This window comes from Akebia trifoliata, chromosome 1 (assembly GCF_017979445.1).
Source record: "Akebia trifoliata isolate Shusen 1 chromosome 1, ASM1797944v1, whole genome shotgun sequence".
NCBI classification, from domain to species: domain Eukaryota; kingdom Viridiplantae; phylum Streptophyta; class Magnoliopsida; order Ranunculales; family Lardizabalaceae; genus Akebia; species Akebia trifoliata.
In genome coordinates, this window is record NC_141375.1 from 2936476 (window position 1) to 2951983 (window position 15508).

The 15508-nt window shown below is 33.8% G+C and overlaps 1 protein-coding gene across 1 annotated transcript; it reads right to left on the bottom strand.

Moving 5' to 3' along the window:
* Positions 1–330: 330 nt before the first annotated feature.
* Positions 331–9577, bottom strand: LOC147410382 (LRR receptor-like serine/threonine-protein kinase ER1). Its single transcript, XM_086434787.1, has 27 exons — positions 9068–9577; positions 8222–8357; positions 8039–8110; positions 7887–7958; positions 7684–7755; positions 7527–7598; positions 7381–7452; positions 7210–7281; positions 7044–7115; positions 6884–6952; positions 6705–6776; positions 6450–6521; positions 6265–6336; positions 5775–5846; positions 5568–5639; positions 5408–5479; positions 5014–5085; positions 4836–4907; positions 4685–4756; positions 4521–4592; positions 3988–4056; positions 3801–3872; positions 3593–3666; positions 3300–3428; positions 2734–3081; positions 1567–1937; positions 331–834 (listed from the first exon to the last, which is right to left on the bottom strand). Exons 1-27 carry the CDS (start codon positions 9195–9197, stop codon positions 466–468), a joined length of 2991 nt encoding a protein of 996 aa, XP_086290913.1. The 5' UTR covers positions 9198–9577; the 3' UTR covers positions 331–465.
* Between the last annotated feature and the right edge of the window lie 5931 nt (positions 9578–15508).

Here is a 15508-nt window from a genome sequence, read left to right on the forward strand (position 1 = left end):
TAAAAAAAAAATATATATATATATATATTCTTAATGATATAAAATCGATTAATAATAGACAATAAACATGTAGATATTTGAAAAAGAATCGTTCTATGCCATCACACTATAACACTGCCCTCGACGCTCAGCTGTACACACTGCCACGTCAGTTGTGTCACATGGAGTCAGATCAGTATTTTTCTTTTAAAAATCAATCACGATTATTCGTTGACACTACTAATACTAACAACTATAACAATGTACACCAAGTCAACTCTAACACTAGCAATTTAAAACCATGGGCCTCATGCGAAAACATTCGAAAAAATAGATATCGAGATAATAAAAGGCGGTAAAGGAGTGAAATGCACCTTTAAATCTATTAGTGTAACGGTTATAACCAATGATCTTTTCACCAATACTAATGGATCAACGCACTAGATCTTTATACATATTCTACATAAGAAAATTTTCATTCTGTTGTTACTGGGTATTTTGGGATATCACCTCTCCAAATTTCAGGAAGAGTTGAGCATCTGAGGTGCTGAGGGATGTACAGTTGATCAAGTCAGGTTTCCTGAGATTTGTGTACTCATCTATGTAGCCTGGCACCTTGGCTGGTAAAGGAGGTGGTGGGAGCGATGGTGCGATCTGCTTAGGGGTCACGGACGGTACAAGGCACCCAAGGACACGTGTCACCTCGTGCATTGTAGGTCGATCAGAGGGTTGTTTTTTGGTGCAGAGGAGAGCAAGCTGGAATACCTTCTTTACTGTTCCGAGATCGTTACAGGTTGCAGAAATTTCAGGATCAACGGTCTCCATTACAGCATTATTGGCAGTCTTGGACATAATCTGTAGATGATCACAACCTTGCATCAGAGAATAAATGTTTGAATGTATAAAATAGCAGACACCTCATTGTACATAATACATACAACCCCAAACTCATCAACCAGGACAACAATGATGGAAGCTTTTTTAAAGGAAAAAATAACAAGTTTTGATGGCTAAGCTGAACTTAAATCCACAACTGAGCACTATGGGTCCAAGCCCATAATGCATGTTATCTGGTCTGCCGGTTCACTCGGTTCACATTCGGGTATGAACCTGATTCATAGGGATAGGTAGAGATAATTTGTTTCTTGGTTCGCTTTAGTTTCCTAGATCGGTTCGTTAATTTGGTTCGCTTGTGCATATATATAATTCAAGTATACAAGTTATAAGTGCAATTATAATGTTAAAAAAACCTCTAAGCTAAATAGGATTAAATTAATAAAATAATCCAAATATGAACAATGAAGAAAAATATAATAAATTGGTTTGGTTCACCAAACCAATTAAAACATTATTTGGTTCGCCAAACTTAATCGTTTGGTTCACCGAACCCAACCAAAACTTGGTGGGTTCGTGGTTCAGACTAGTTAGTAACAAATTGGGTAACATAGGGAGGGATCATTCTATCTGAACATCGGAGGAGCCCAACTTAAATTGAATCAGTTTTGGCTCCTGCCAGACCCATATAGACATCTCAATTCATGCACAAAACAAACCAATAAATTTCCAAAAATGTGGAAGAAGACTTACCAGTTGATGCAGATTGGAATCATTATCCACTGCTTTCCTTCCAGTTAGAAGCTCAAGTAGGACAACCCCATAGCTGTAGACATCAGACTTCTCGGTGAGACGGGACGTGCGAGCATACTCGGGGTCTATATAACCAATGGTGCCCATAATGTAAGTTGAGGTATAGGACTTGGAAACACACAAGCTCTTGGCAATGCCAAAGTCAGTGAGATGAGCTTCAAACTCTTTGTCCAAAAGTATGTTAGATGATTTGACATCTCTATGAATGATACGGGGGCTACAGTCATGGTGAAGATATGTGAGTCCCTGAGCCGCTCCAAGTGCTATTCTAAGGCGGGTGTCCCAGTCAAGTTTCTTCTTCTTTGAAGGGCCTGTAATGAAAATTTTAGTCTAGCAAAGGAAAGTAAAATAGAACCTGACACACCATACATTTACATTCCCTATCGTTTATCAACATTTCAGGGCAAGTTAGAGAACTTAGATCTGCTAAATACAAAACAAGAACAATTTAATACATCCTCAATTCTAAACTACTGCGATTAGGTAGAGGAAAATTGGGATGATTAAAACTAATCTTACTAAGGGTCGTTGACCTCACCTTTTTGGCATACAAAAACATGATCCAAGGCCACATGGGGTGTAGAGGACAAAATTCTATGTACTACGGGAAAAAAAATTAATTTTTCAGCATTGAATATTAATTTTAAATTTGGGAATTAGGTGGAATTCGGTAGCCATCCATTTTCAAAACCTAGGATCAAGCCCAAAAAAAGTTGGAATTTATTTTTTAAACCGAGTTTTTTCATGAAATATCGAGGGCTGTGGTGTTGGATTGCCAATGTGGTAACCCATTTGAACTCAACTACCCTTTGTAAGATTTAAGATCTTACTAAATTAGTAAGGAAAGTGTTTTCCAATTGTGATAAATCCAAGATCCCAACATAGTCATGGGAAGTTGGTGGCAGCGATCGTAGTCAATCTGCCAATACTTTGTCAGATAATTGTAGAAAACTAATAAATAAACTGGGTGATATACTAATAGATGTGCTAAATATAATATCAAGAATCCCTATTGACCAAAAGATATGATAAATTGAATTTAGATCCAATAACTATCGTAAGGTATTTATCGTATGTTCTTGATTCCAGCTTTGTAGGAAACCTTACCATGTAGGAGGTCCCAAAGGCTGCCATTCTCCATGTAATCATAGAATAGAAGGTTTCCAGCAGGAGACAAGGAGTAACCTTGGAGACAGACAAGATTCCGATGCTTGATACTCCCAACAGTTTCAAGCTCCGTCTCAAATTCCTTAAGGCATTGTGGGTAGTGAGAGTATAATCTCTTGATGGCCACCGGATTGCAGTTCTTCAGCACACACTTATATACTGTGCTCGACGCACCATGCCCAATTATGTACTTCTCACTAAGATTCTCAGTCATTCTCATGATGTCCTCGTACACATGAAGGGCCATGTTCATGTGGAGAATAACTAGCTTTGGTGAGGTATAGTTGACTGCAGTTTAACAAGTACACTCAAATGAATAAGGACTAGGCAGATAAATGAAAACTACTAGAAATAAATAACTAGAAAAAATGAACTTAAGTTGAAAACCTCTGAATTTCTAATATTTTATTTAATGTTGAAAATTTGCTTGGGATTTTATAGCATGATCGAAATAACAGGAAAACTCGGTTTTATTTTAATAATTGTGTACGAGATGGAGAAGCCACCTGGTTTGTTTGGGGAACCTTCTGGAAAAGGTGTTGGATTGTTTGGCCGACACGCTGCCACTAAGATCATGAGAAGGATCACAAGAGAACCCAGAGCAATTCCTAAGATGGCTGCCTTAGAGATCGTAGCTGCACAATGATTGTTGAAGGGAAGGTTAAAAACGGTAAACAAAAGGCAACAATTAGTCCATTCCCTGCACAATCCATCTTTTCAAACCAAAGGATATAATCATTTTTCCTTCAATTAATGAAGTGCGGCCGATAAGTGGTTAACCAAAATTGCTTGATTTTACCTCGCTCTGTTGTATGTGATGCATGGCATGGAGAACCAAGCCAATAGCCACACAGACCGGGATTTCCTATGAAGCTGAAAACAAGATGATTTTATCCATCAAATAAGATAATAGAAAAGGAATAGATAGAAGAAAATGTTAAAAGCATGATCCAAATTTACATAAATTCACTGTCATGTTAAAAGCATGATGGATGTAATCTCCATACCTTTCCCATGGAAACCTCGAGAAGTTCTTGCTTGTAGGAATATCACCAATGAGATTGTTGTAAGATACATTACTGCTTGGACAAAATAAGATTGGCAACATAAGCAAAAAATTCTACTGTTTAACCCTTTTATGGGTTAACCTAAATTGAATATAAATCAATTGGTATTCTGACAAAGTAAACTTACAGTACAGTAAGACTGAAGCAGTTGATTAGTGATAGTAAGTCCCCTGATAAATTGTTGTTCTCTACTCTCCTGCCATATTATGCAATCTAAAGGTTATATACTTAAAGGATGCACACCAAAACGTAGTCTAATTAGTATTAGATGAGTAAACAGTGTATAAATGTTATGTCAAGATCTACAATCATACACGACTGACACATGGTAAAAAAAACCATCACTCATAATCAACATAGGGAATCTCCTACCAAAATCAACCTGATGAGTTTAAAACCAGCCGATCCTTTTTTTTTTTTTCTGGATCATAGACTGAAAGTCATGCAAAATAATGTGATAAATCAAATGTTTATTTGACTTTTGAACTAGGTAATCTCGTATGTGCAGTCTATTTGTTGTGGGTTCCATGATCCTATAATTGATTTTGAACCGTAGATAACCTGAACAGTTATGTTCAACAATAATAAATGGAATATTTTTAATCCTTTTACCAATAAAATAATGATGCCATTGAATGGCAGAAGCCAACAGGAACTCACAGTAAGTACAAGTTCTGTAGTTGACCAAATTCTTCAGGAATAGGGCCCGAGATGTGATTATTTGAAAGATCTCTACAAAAGCAAAGCATGGTTAATATAGCTGCATAAAGGAAAAAAATAAAACTTAATGACACCAAGGGAGGAAAAAGCTCCACATAAATTACATATCCATGACACTCCTCAGATTTCCAAACTCCTCTGGAATATATCCAGATAAACGGTTCTTGCTTAAATTCCTATTGTGAAAAGGAAAAAAATGAGTCAGAAAGAAGACAAACATTGGAGGAAAATAACTCATTGAATGCCCAAACTCACAGTTTCAGAAGATGTTCCAAGTCACCAAGGGGAAAAGGAATGGAACCAGATATCTTGTTGTTTGAGAGGTCACTGAGAGAAAGAAAAGAAAAAGAATTTAAAAAAAAAAGAAAATAAATTCAAAATTCTGAGAAAACATCAGGGAGCAACATAATTTTGAAAAGTGGTTCGTGCTTACAGGGTATCCAAATTACCGATCCTGGACAGCTCAATAGGGATCGGGCCTTTAAGGTTGTTTGAAGAAAGATTTCTGTAAAAATTGACCAAAATTATAACCGCTTACAATAATCCACGATTTTAAAAGTGAACGAACTGAATTAACGAAGGCAAAGAAAATTAATAAAAATGAAAAAAAGAAAGCAGGCATGTTTACATAGCTAGGGCATCACTGACAACAACAAAAGTGGATTCGGCAGTGGGTGCCGATAAACCAACATAAGAAACCATGTTTTTTTTCCTCATTTGCTATTCGCATAATATGTCTACATGGCTCATGAGGATGGTTTGGACTATCAAATCTAATAGGTAGAAATGTTTTCAAATATGATCAAATAAATAAAGATGAGACTCACAAGTATGTCATACTCTCAAGCCTTTCGAAGGTAGGTGGGATGGTCCCATTCAATCTGTTGCCATGCACATTGCTACAACACAAATCAACGAGTAAATAACATATCAATATTGTAAAAATAATCAAATAGCTAAGCAACCAAATAAAGGCTAAACACTTACAGACTATTGAGATTTGTGCATGAGCTAAGATTATCCGGAATCGGACCTTCAAGATTGTTATTAGCAACATTCCTGCAAGACTATTGGATCACTAACTGGACTTCGTAACATAAGGAAAATTGCCCGGAATGGCAGCAAAAGTTTAGGATTGTGAAACTCCAAAGTAGAACAATAGAGAAAATCCCTAAGAACCTAGTTAAGACTTACAGATCGAATAAGTCTGTGAGCTTCCCAAGCTCAGGGGGGATAAGCCCACTGAGCTGATTATCATTCAGTTCCCTGTCCATGAAAAATTGGAGAGATAAACCAAAGGGGAAAAAAGCCAATTAAAACTGAAACACACATTCACCCAAACAAACAATGTATAGGTCTTTCTCATGATGTGCAATCATCAACGTGTTGGGGGAGGGGTTCGATTCCAACAGTGACAGACCCTGGACTCCCACCCCTAATATTACCTCAACTGGAAGATTCTAAATGTCCAATTATAGATGGCTTCTTTTGACCAATAAGAATTTTCCAATTGGAATGAATTTTGAGTTTGGAGACAGCTGGGGGCAACCAATTGAATGTAGTTCCCCTCGAACATATTCCCACAATGGAGGAAGATAATAGAGGATGTGCATTGCTGCATTATATTATAAAATAATGATTCAGAAATGTCCATATAGATAGTCATTGAGAAAATTGTCCTTACAAATAGTGAAGGTTAGTCATGTTTCCCAACTCGGGAGGAATGGTTCCTGTAAGTTTGTTACCTTGCAAGTACCTAAAAGGGAGATAATCCAATCAGAATATTATATACCATTCATAGATGCTTTTGAAGGAAGAAACATATTGATTTAAATCTTAAAAATAAATTGACAGAGAAATGCAACATACAATTTTTCAGTGTAAGTCAAATTTCCTAATATGTCTGGAATGGGTCCACTCAGGAGATTGCAACTAAGATCTCTGGATTAGAGGAAGAAAAGTAAGAAGGTGAAAAAAAACTTACATCTGCAAGAGATAACTAAGTACGTAATTGAAGAATGGGAACATGAGATAAATGGAAGAAAGTGGACTTCAGTTAGTAGAACATAGTAAGCAAAGATTTAATTCTTTAAGATTGAAGCATAGTAAATTTACAGTGCTTACAGCACAGCGAGTGCCTGCATCAGTCCAATCACAGATGGAATTTTTCCAGTAAGTCTATTCCCCTGCAAAGATCTTCCATCCACCAAAAAAACAGACAAAGAATAATCACGAAAATGGGTCGAAATGACTCCAAATCCCAAACTTAATGTCAAAAACAAATAAAGCTATTGGCTACATACAGTGTAGCTACTTGTAAAAACCCAATGTTGAACGGTATCTCTCCAGTGAGCATATTGTAGGATAAGTCCCTACCAATAACAGGAACAAATGCAACTTAGAATTATCCTAATCTGTGTACTTGGAGAAGTTTAGTGTCAATCACATTAGAGGTATACATACAAGACCTGGAAGCCAGTACAATTGCCAATATTCAATGGAATGCTCCCAGTTAGGCTGTTGTTTTTCACATCGCTGAGATAGGTGGAGCACAGCAAATCAGGCAAAGCCCATATAATGGCATAAACAGAGTTTCTTGGAATAGTGGAGAAAGGAGTCAAGAACTTACAAATACCACAACCCAGTTAATTGGCATATGTCAGGAGAGAGAGTCCCTATCAAATTGTTCCCTCGCAGTCCCCTGAAGAAAGAAAATGGTTTGCATAGTGAACAACAAAGTGAAGAATAAGAAGAGAAAATCAAATTTTCTTTTAAAAAAATATATTTATTGTATACTCACAAATACTGTAGAACTTCGTTCCAATAAATAAGTCTTGGAATTTCTCCACTCAGTTTATTTTGGGCCAAGTCCCTGGAACCCGGAATTAATAAATAACCATGCTACCATAGGAAGAACAAAAAGATAAATTGAGTAGTGAAACTTACAAGGTTTTCAAGTTCGGAATCTGAGACAAGGTGGAGGGAATGGGTCCAATTAACTGATTACTTTTTAGAATTCTGAGAAATTCATAAAATGAGATGATAACATGAACATAACCAAGGAACTTAAAACCAAATCCAATATGTTACTTGAGAACCTTACAGGGATTCTAATTGTTTCAACTTTGAAATTGAAAACGGTATGTCCCCATAAATTTCATTGAAGGACAAATCCCTGAGACACGAATGGGTTAATGATCAGTTTAGTGAACCACTTTGTAACTTTTGAAAGGTAAAATATCTCTAATATACTAAATGCGATTGAACGCTACATCTAGTAACACAGACCCACCAAGCAAGACTTACAGGCTTTTCAGTGAAGAACAGTCACCAATCTCATCTGGGATTTGTCCTGAGAGACGGTTTCCACGTAGATCGCTGCACAGAAAAGAAATCAAATAAATCAAGTCCATGTATTAATAAATTTCAAAAGAAATCTTTTTAGAGTGGGACCATACATAGAGCATAGGCCTTTCAGTTCTCCAATGGAAGGTGAAATTTCCCCATCAAGATTTAATCCTGACAAGTTACTACATTCATGGAAAAACATTATTATTACCGCATCTTCAATGTCAATAAAAATTACAAGTAATAGGCATTTGGATTGTGTTGAAAATTCAGAGAGAAGGAAAAACTCTCACAGTGCAACGACATCGAAGGTCACATTGTCGCAAGTAACCCCTCTCCAAGAACAATAATCCGAAGATAAATCAGTCCAGTCATACAACACATTATCTACATCTCGAAAGGATTTCTTGATCTCCAACAGCGTCTCTCCTTCGAAAGAAAATAACAAAATTAAGAGTTTCAGTGATTGGTGCCACAACAAGAAACAACATTTTTATATCAATTTTTGCACATAAAGCAGCGTCAATCTGTGGTAAACCCTAAATTTCAATGCTCTAAAGAACTGAGAGTCAATATTTTAATGGAAAGTTCTGCTTCAAATAGATATTAAACTAAGGTTGTTAAACATGCAAAAAGGGAAAGACTGTCGGATTAAGCATTAAACTAGGTCTAGGCGTTTTTTAAAAAATGGCGGTAAAACTGAATCTTGAAATCGAGAGAAACTCCAGTACAGCTTATTATCTAATCAAAATCTAGCCACTTAACATGAAAGATTCAAGATTAATTGAAGCTAAACATAGGAGATCGACACATAAACATCAATCAAACAGTTCTATCTAACAAAAATCGAAACTTTAGAAGTAAAATCAACCTATAAACATCAATCAAACAGTTCTAGCGAACAAAAATCCAAACTTTAAAAGTAAAATCGACTTATAAACATCAATCAAACAGTTCTAGCAAACAAAAATCAAAACTTAAAGAAGTAAAATCGACCTATAAACATCAATCAAACAGTTCTAACAAACAAAAATCAAAACTTTAGAAGTAATAATCTCGCATTTTACAATATATACTGAGATCATCATCATCGCTCATTCACACAAACAAATCTAAAACGAAAAAATGCCAAAACACACCATCGTTTGAACCCGCAGAACCGAAGCTGAAACAACCGATAAAAACCAGAAAAACAAGTAGTCGCATTAATCTTTCCACTCGATCGAACATGCAACAACATGCCATTACCGACTCTGAAGAAATGTTCATTACAGAGCAACAAAACTGTACTCAACCGCCATTAAAGCAACCTTCCTCTTCTACTGCAACAAGAACAACTCTATACACTTCGATCTCTCTCCATCATCTCTTTTAACCCAAAAAAAAAAAAAAAAATCTCTTTCAAATAAGAGATTTTGAGAGGTTTTAAATTATAATTTTGTGTCACGAAGTCAAGATGTGCTTTTGCTCGTTCAATCACATCGTTCTGGCTGTGCTCTCTAAATGTGAGTTTGGAGAGAGAGAATTATTTGGGGGAGATAAAGTTAAAAACTTCTGCTCTGCAACCACCACCACCCTCTGCTGTGCTATAAAACCTGCAACAACACAGCTATATCTCTCTCTCTCTCTTCTCTCTCTCTCGTATCGTCCTTACATTTTCTCTCTCTTTCTTTCGCTTTCTACAACGTAACAGAGATGAGGCCAGTCATCCATTTCGGGTTGACAACGACAAGCTCTCTCTCTCACTCTTGTCTCTCTCTCGCTCTCTCTCTTATTTATTCATATAATTAAGGGGCCCACCGAGATAAATATTTCTCGTTCTATTTCACTTTCACCCCCTACTGCGTAAGTTTTCCATTCAACTGCTTTTAACGGCGTTATACGTTAAGTAGGGGCTCATAATACGACTCGCCAGGTGGCATACTCAATCGATTCAACGTATACAAGTTCGTAAATTGTAGGTCTGTATGTATCGGGATACACGATTCGCTCGGAATACACTTTATGGGGAAGTGCAATCGTGTACTCCAAGACGTACAGATCTATGATCCGAACTTATCTACGTCATGAAGTTGATTGAGTATGCCACCTAGCAAGCCATATTATCACGAGGGTGTATGTTGGGAGGTGGTAGTTAATTAGATATGGCGTGAATGAGTAACATTGGCATTGACATCAACTCCCACATTGTTGATGTGGAGGTGCACACATTAGCATAGATACTTTTCACTTGTATCTTGGTGAATAATGTCTATGGTTCCGTATATACATCCATGTCAACAGTGTGAGAATTGATGTTCATTTTAATATTACTTCAACATTTTGAATTGGAGTTGGAGTTGTTGGAGTTTATTTTAATTCCTTAAGAGTCTGTTTGGATACACATCAAAATGTAATTTTTTTACTTTTCGAAATAAAAATAATAACTTTCTACTTTTAAAAGTAACAAAAAAAATTAGCCCGATAGCTCTCCCTCTCCCTATTCAACCTCACCCTCAACCTTAAACTCTTTCTAGCATTCTTTCTCTCTTCATCGAAATTAAATCCAAAGATTCCTCTAGTTTTCTCTAAACAAGGCATCACAAACGATCACCAAGTAACCCTAGATTTTCTAATCAACGAAGAATGATCCAGGACATATTCAATTAAGTTCGTCAATCTTTGATTTTGAAGTTCTATTTCTTAACATCCATGACTTCCACAAGAGCTCTATCTTCTATTTCAATGCTCCTTTTGTCGCCTATTTTATTCCACAAATGCTAAAGATTTCTTGGTTGGAGGCAAGACAGGCGCATGGAAAATCTCAACTTATGATTTCGATTCTCTAAATAATGAATGGGCATCAACATCTCAATTCAAAATCAACGACTCACTTGGTAACTTTAAACACCTTCAATCCTCATTTGGTGAAGTTAAAGAACACTGTGAGAAGGAGCAGAAATTGATAGTGGTGTTAACAAAGAGAGGTAGTGGCTTAATCAATGTGAGTTTCATGAGAATTTATATGTTTCAAATGTGTTTTTTTTCTTTAGTTCTTGAGAAAATATGTGAAAGTTTATGATGCAAAATGATTTTTAACTAGCTTTAAAAGAGATTTCATTCAAAGATATTTTATTTGTGACTTTTTAACTTTTTAAACCAAACACTTTTCATTTTCAAAAGCTACTTTCTTCACACTTACTTTCTACTTTATATCCAAACGGGCCCTAAATGAATTCTAGTGCTTGGTTTTCTATAAGAACTCAATCAATGACTTGTTCACATTTTACTGAGATCCGATATGACTCTTTATTACTTGAAAACCATTATCAAAGTCAATAAAAATCAAATCAACTAAGTTTTATATATCTTGATAAAAATAATTAATTTTTGGTAAATTAAATATTTATTATCTTAAATAAATATGATTTTATGATGAAACATATTCTAGTCTACAGCTTAAAATGGGTAATGTTCGGGCCGGACCTAGGTGTATCCATATCTAATCCGAATCAGAATTTGACTATGATCTTATTAGCTAAAACCATATCTGAACTAGTACTTATTACACTAAATCTGAATGCAGATCCAACTCGACAAAATTACTTGTTTTGGCTCAGATAATTTTGGATTGTTCAATATTTTTTTGTTATATCTTTTTTATTTGATATATTATTTTATTTTACTATTATAATTTATTTATTTTCTAAGAATTCATGTTATATTAAAGGGTAAATTCTCAGATAATTACAAAAGTTTTATGTATTTTCAAAATATTGCTAATGTTGACACAGCTACTACATAATGTTGACAAAATGTTATCAAATTGTCGATATTACGTGATGATTTTTTCAACATTAACGACATTTTGAAATTACCGAAAACTTTTGTAATTATTTGAGAATTTACCTTCTATTAAAGTAGTAGATTAAATATATTTTGAAAAGTAAAAAAAAAAGAATAATTATTTTTTGATAAAAAAATTTTAAAAAAATAATAATTCAAAGCAATATATCATTCAGATCTAGGTCAGTCTAGGGATAGATCCTTATTTGATTTAGATCCAACTCAAGTAAAGAGACATCAACTCATATGTGACCCATACTTTTTATTCAGGTCCATAGCTACTAAATTTATATTTGGATTACTCGAATTTTGGATAAAATCCAACTCATTTCATGTTATATTCTAATCACCTTATTTTATTAAAAAAAAATATAATTATTTAAATAAGAATCTAGATTATAAATAATTTAAAGTGAGTTGAATGATTTATATACTAGATGACTCAGGTCAGTCAACTCGATTACTAAGGTTAAAGATTTTTTGCTTGGAATTGTAAATCTCACTCACATAGGTGGGAGTTGTAACTCTTTTAAACATAGGAGTTGAGGACCTTCTTGGAGTTGCAACTCCATGGAATTGATGAACCAAACAACTAATTAGAATTTTAAGGTGGGAGTTGTAATTCAAACTCCCACAAACTACTATTTCAAAACACACCATTAGAAAAATACAAGGTGATCTACGATTGTCAATGGATCAGGTCGATTTGGTACCAATCCCATAAGATTTGATAGGATCCGAAACTGATCCAAAAAGTATCAGATCAAATTCCAATCGAATCTCAATATTAAGATCCAATAACAATTAAATCGGACCAAACCCGATTTTAGGTACAAAATCTAAATAAATTTCATGTGTTTAAACAAATATATAATATAATTTATATAATTACTAACATTTTATTGAATCAGGTCCTTATTAGATCAAGAGATGGTCTATCCAGTTTGATCCAATAAGATATCAAATCGAAAATTTATGAGAATGGATCTTCATCAAAATCTAAATCATTGATTCAAACCTAAAGCTATCGTATTGAAACTAATGGATTTCAAGTCTATATGATCCATTGATAGTCCTAGGGTGATTTAGACATGCAAATCCACATTTTTATTCAATGTTAGATATACCCTCGTGTTCTCAAACTAATGATATACACCTTTGACCTAGAAGTTCTTTGAGAGACTAATGTAAATGACTTCCAAATTATAGTTAACTTTCTCTTCAAAACTAGTCACCTTCAATTAGGGTAAAGCTTTTGCCTCTTCTTCAAACTTAAGGTTTTATCTTCGTTAAACCTTCAAATCGTAAAAATAAGATAAAACTTTTAGAGAAGTAGAAGACTTGTGTAATTTTCGGTAACTCTTTTAACTTTCAACCCTCAAGAACAAAAGAGCATCTCATTTCTTAAACACAAATAAAAGATGGGTTTTTGAGTATAAAATAAAAAATAAAAAAATTCTGCAATACATTGAAAACGATGGAATGAAGATGAATTTGAAGAAAATACAATAGCTTATTGTAAAGATTTGCAACTTGAAAATGACAAATTTTCAAGGAGAAAAATCGATGGATTTTACCTTGAGATTGAAGACAAGGAATTTAGATCATTTGTTATTAGCATCTCAAATAAAGCATAGGTCAAGGGAGGCATGTGATGTTAAAAAATAGATGGAGTGTCTCTAATACTGACCAAAACTTTGGGAAGCACATCTAAATCACCCCAAACTATACAACTAGAATCTCGAGAATGAGTTTATGTAGACTACCAAAAACCAGTAAAACAACAAGCACAAATGACTATGAAATTATATATCATATTCAATTAAATATCAAATTCCTCGTTTTCAATGTTTTGTAGAAACATATTTTTTTCCTATCCAAAAATCCATCCTTACATTTATAAAAAATCTCATCTTGATCTTGAGGTTTGAAGAAGAAAACATCTTAAGGTTGAAAATGAGAGAAAAAAAATGTTGCACTAAGATTAAAAGCGACTGATTTGAAAATATATATATATAAAAATCAAGGGGTGTTTAATAGAGATTGAAGATGAAAACATTTGGGTCATTTGTATTAGTATAACACCTACGTCAAAGGGTATATAATCAACTTGAAAATACAAGGGAGATCTCTAATATTGACCTAAACATGGAGGGGCATATATCTAAATAACCCTAACATAAAACCTCATGAATTCCTTTGACACGGTGAGCAGAAGTAGGGGTGCAACTTCGTCCGATTCAAACCAAGGTGGTTTGGTTTGGAACAAGTTGTGGTTCAATTCCGGGTTACGAAAATAGAGAATCAATCAATTTGATTCGATTCTCGGATCAAGCTTGTATAGAACCAAACCCCTATGCAATAAATAAATATATATGTATATAATAATTATTATGAATTATTTTAGGAGTTAGGACATAAATTAATATTTTTTTTTTGTAGATAAACTAATGATTTTTTATCGATAGATGAGTGATTATTATATGAAATTTTATATTTATTATATGTCAGTTTTTTCACTAAAAAATATTACTTATAATTTATAGAATATTGGCAATCTGTAGAACCGAATTGAACCAAACCAACTTTAGTTCGGTATGGATTGATTTGGTTCCAATGGAATTTGGTTCGGTTCTGGTTCTTATTTAGTGGAACTGATTTATGTCATTTTGATTCCAATTTGACCTCAAACCAAACCAAGTTGCACCCTAAATAGGAGTGTTAATGGGCTAGGTTGGATCATGTTGAGGTAAAGTAATTATGAAAATTTATCCAACCCAAACCCGCCCCATTTAATAATCATATAAAAAACATAAATCCAAATTGCCACATTGATTAAATAGGTTACTTGGCCTGGCTCGTCTCACCGATTGAATAAAATTCTAATTTTAAGTGGAAAAAATATGTTCCATTTCCACCACCAAAAATAAAATATCATTACTTAAAACAAAGTTACACAACCACAAACCAATGCCTACCAACATAAATAAAGTTTTTTTCAAGTTTGATTCAAGGTGTTGAAAATAAATGTACAGCTTCCAAACTCCCAAATTTAAAATTAAACTTCAATAATGAAAAATAACTATTTAAAAAAAAAAATCTAAAATTCTTATAATTATGTCATCTACATCCCCGTGGCATAAGATCATATTTTTAAATGCAACATGGTTAAAAGTGACAATAAGTCGGATTGTGTCATGTTGAGGAAAGGGTATTATGAAAATTTATCAAACCCCAAACCGACCTATTTAATAATCGCGTCAAAAATTTAAACCCAAGTCCAACACATTTATTAAATAGGTAACCTAACTTGATAAATTTATAATCTTAATTATAAAAAATAAGTTCCATTTCTATCACAAAAAATAGCATACCGGTAAAAGTAAACTCACACAACTATAAATCAATATTTACTAATATAAATTAAGTTTCATTGCCCACATGGGTCACAATATTTGGAATTAAATACTATATGCCTCTACATTTCAATGAAAACCTCAGATTAAAAAAATATAAATAAATAATTTAGTATGAAAAGTGTTTTTTTTTTTCCAAATTAAAAATTTAACCATTAATCATTTGAAAATATCTCAAAACACTCTCTATATTTTATAAAATTTTACAAAATATATTATGAAAAAGTTATTCGAAATTTTAACAAAAAAATGGATAATCTAGAAAGCCCTTAAATAATTGTTGATATTTGAGATTCCTCATATGTTTTATGATTTAAAGCAACATATTAATGATAGAAT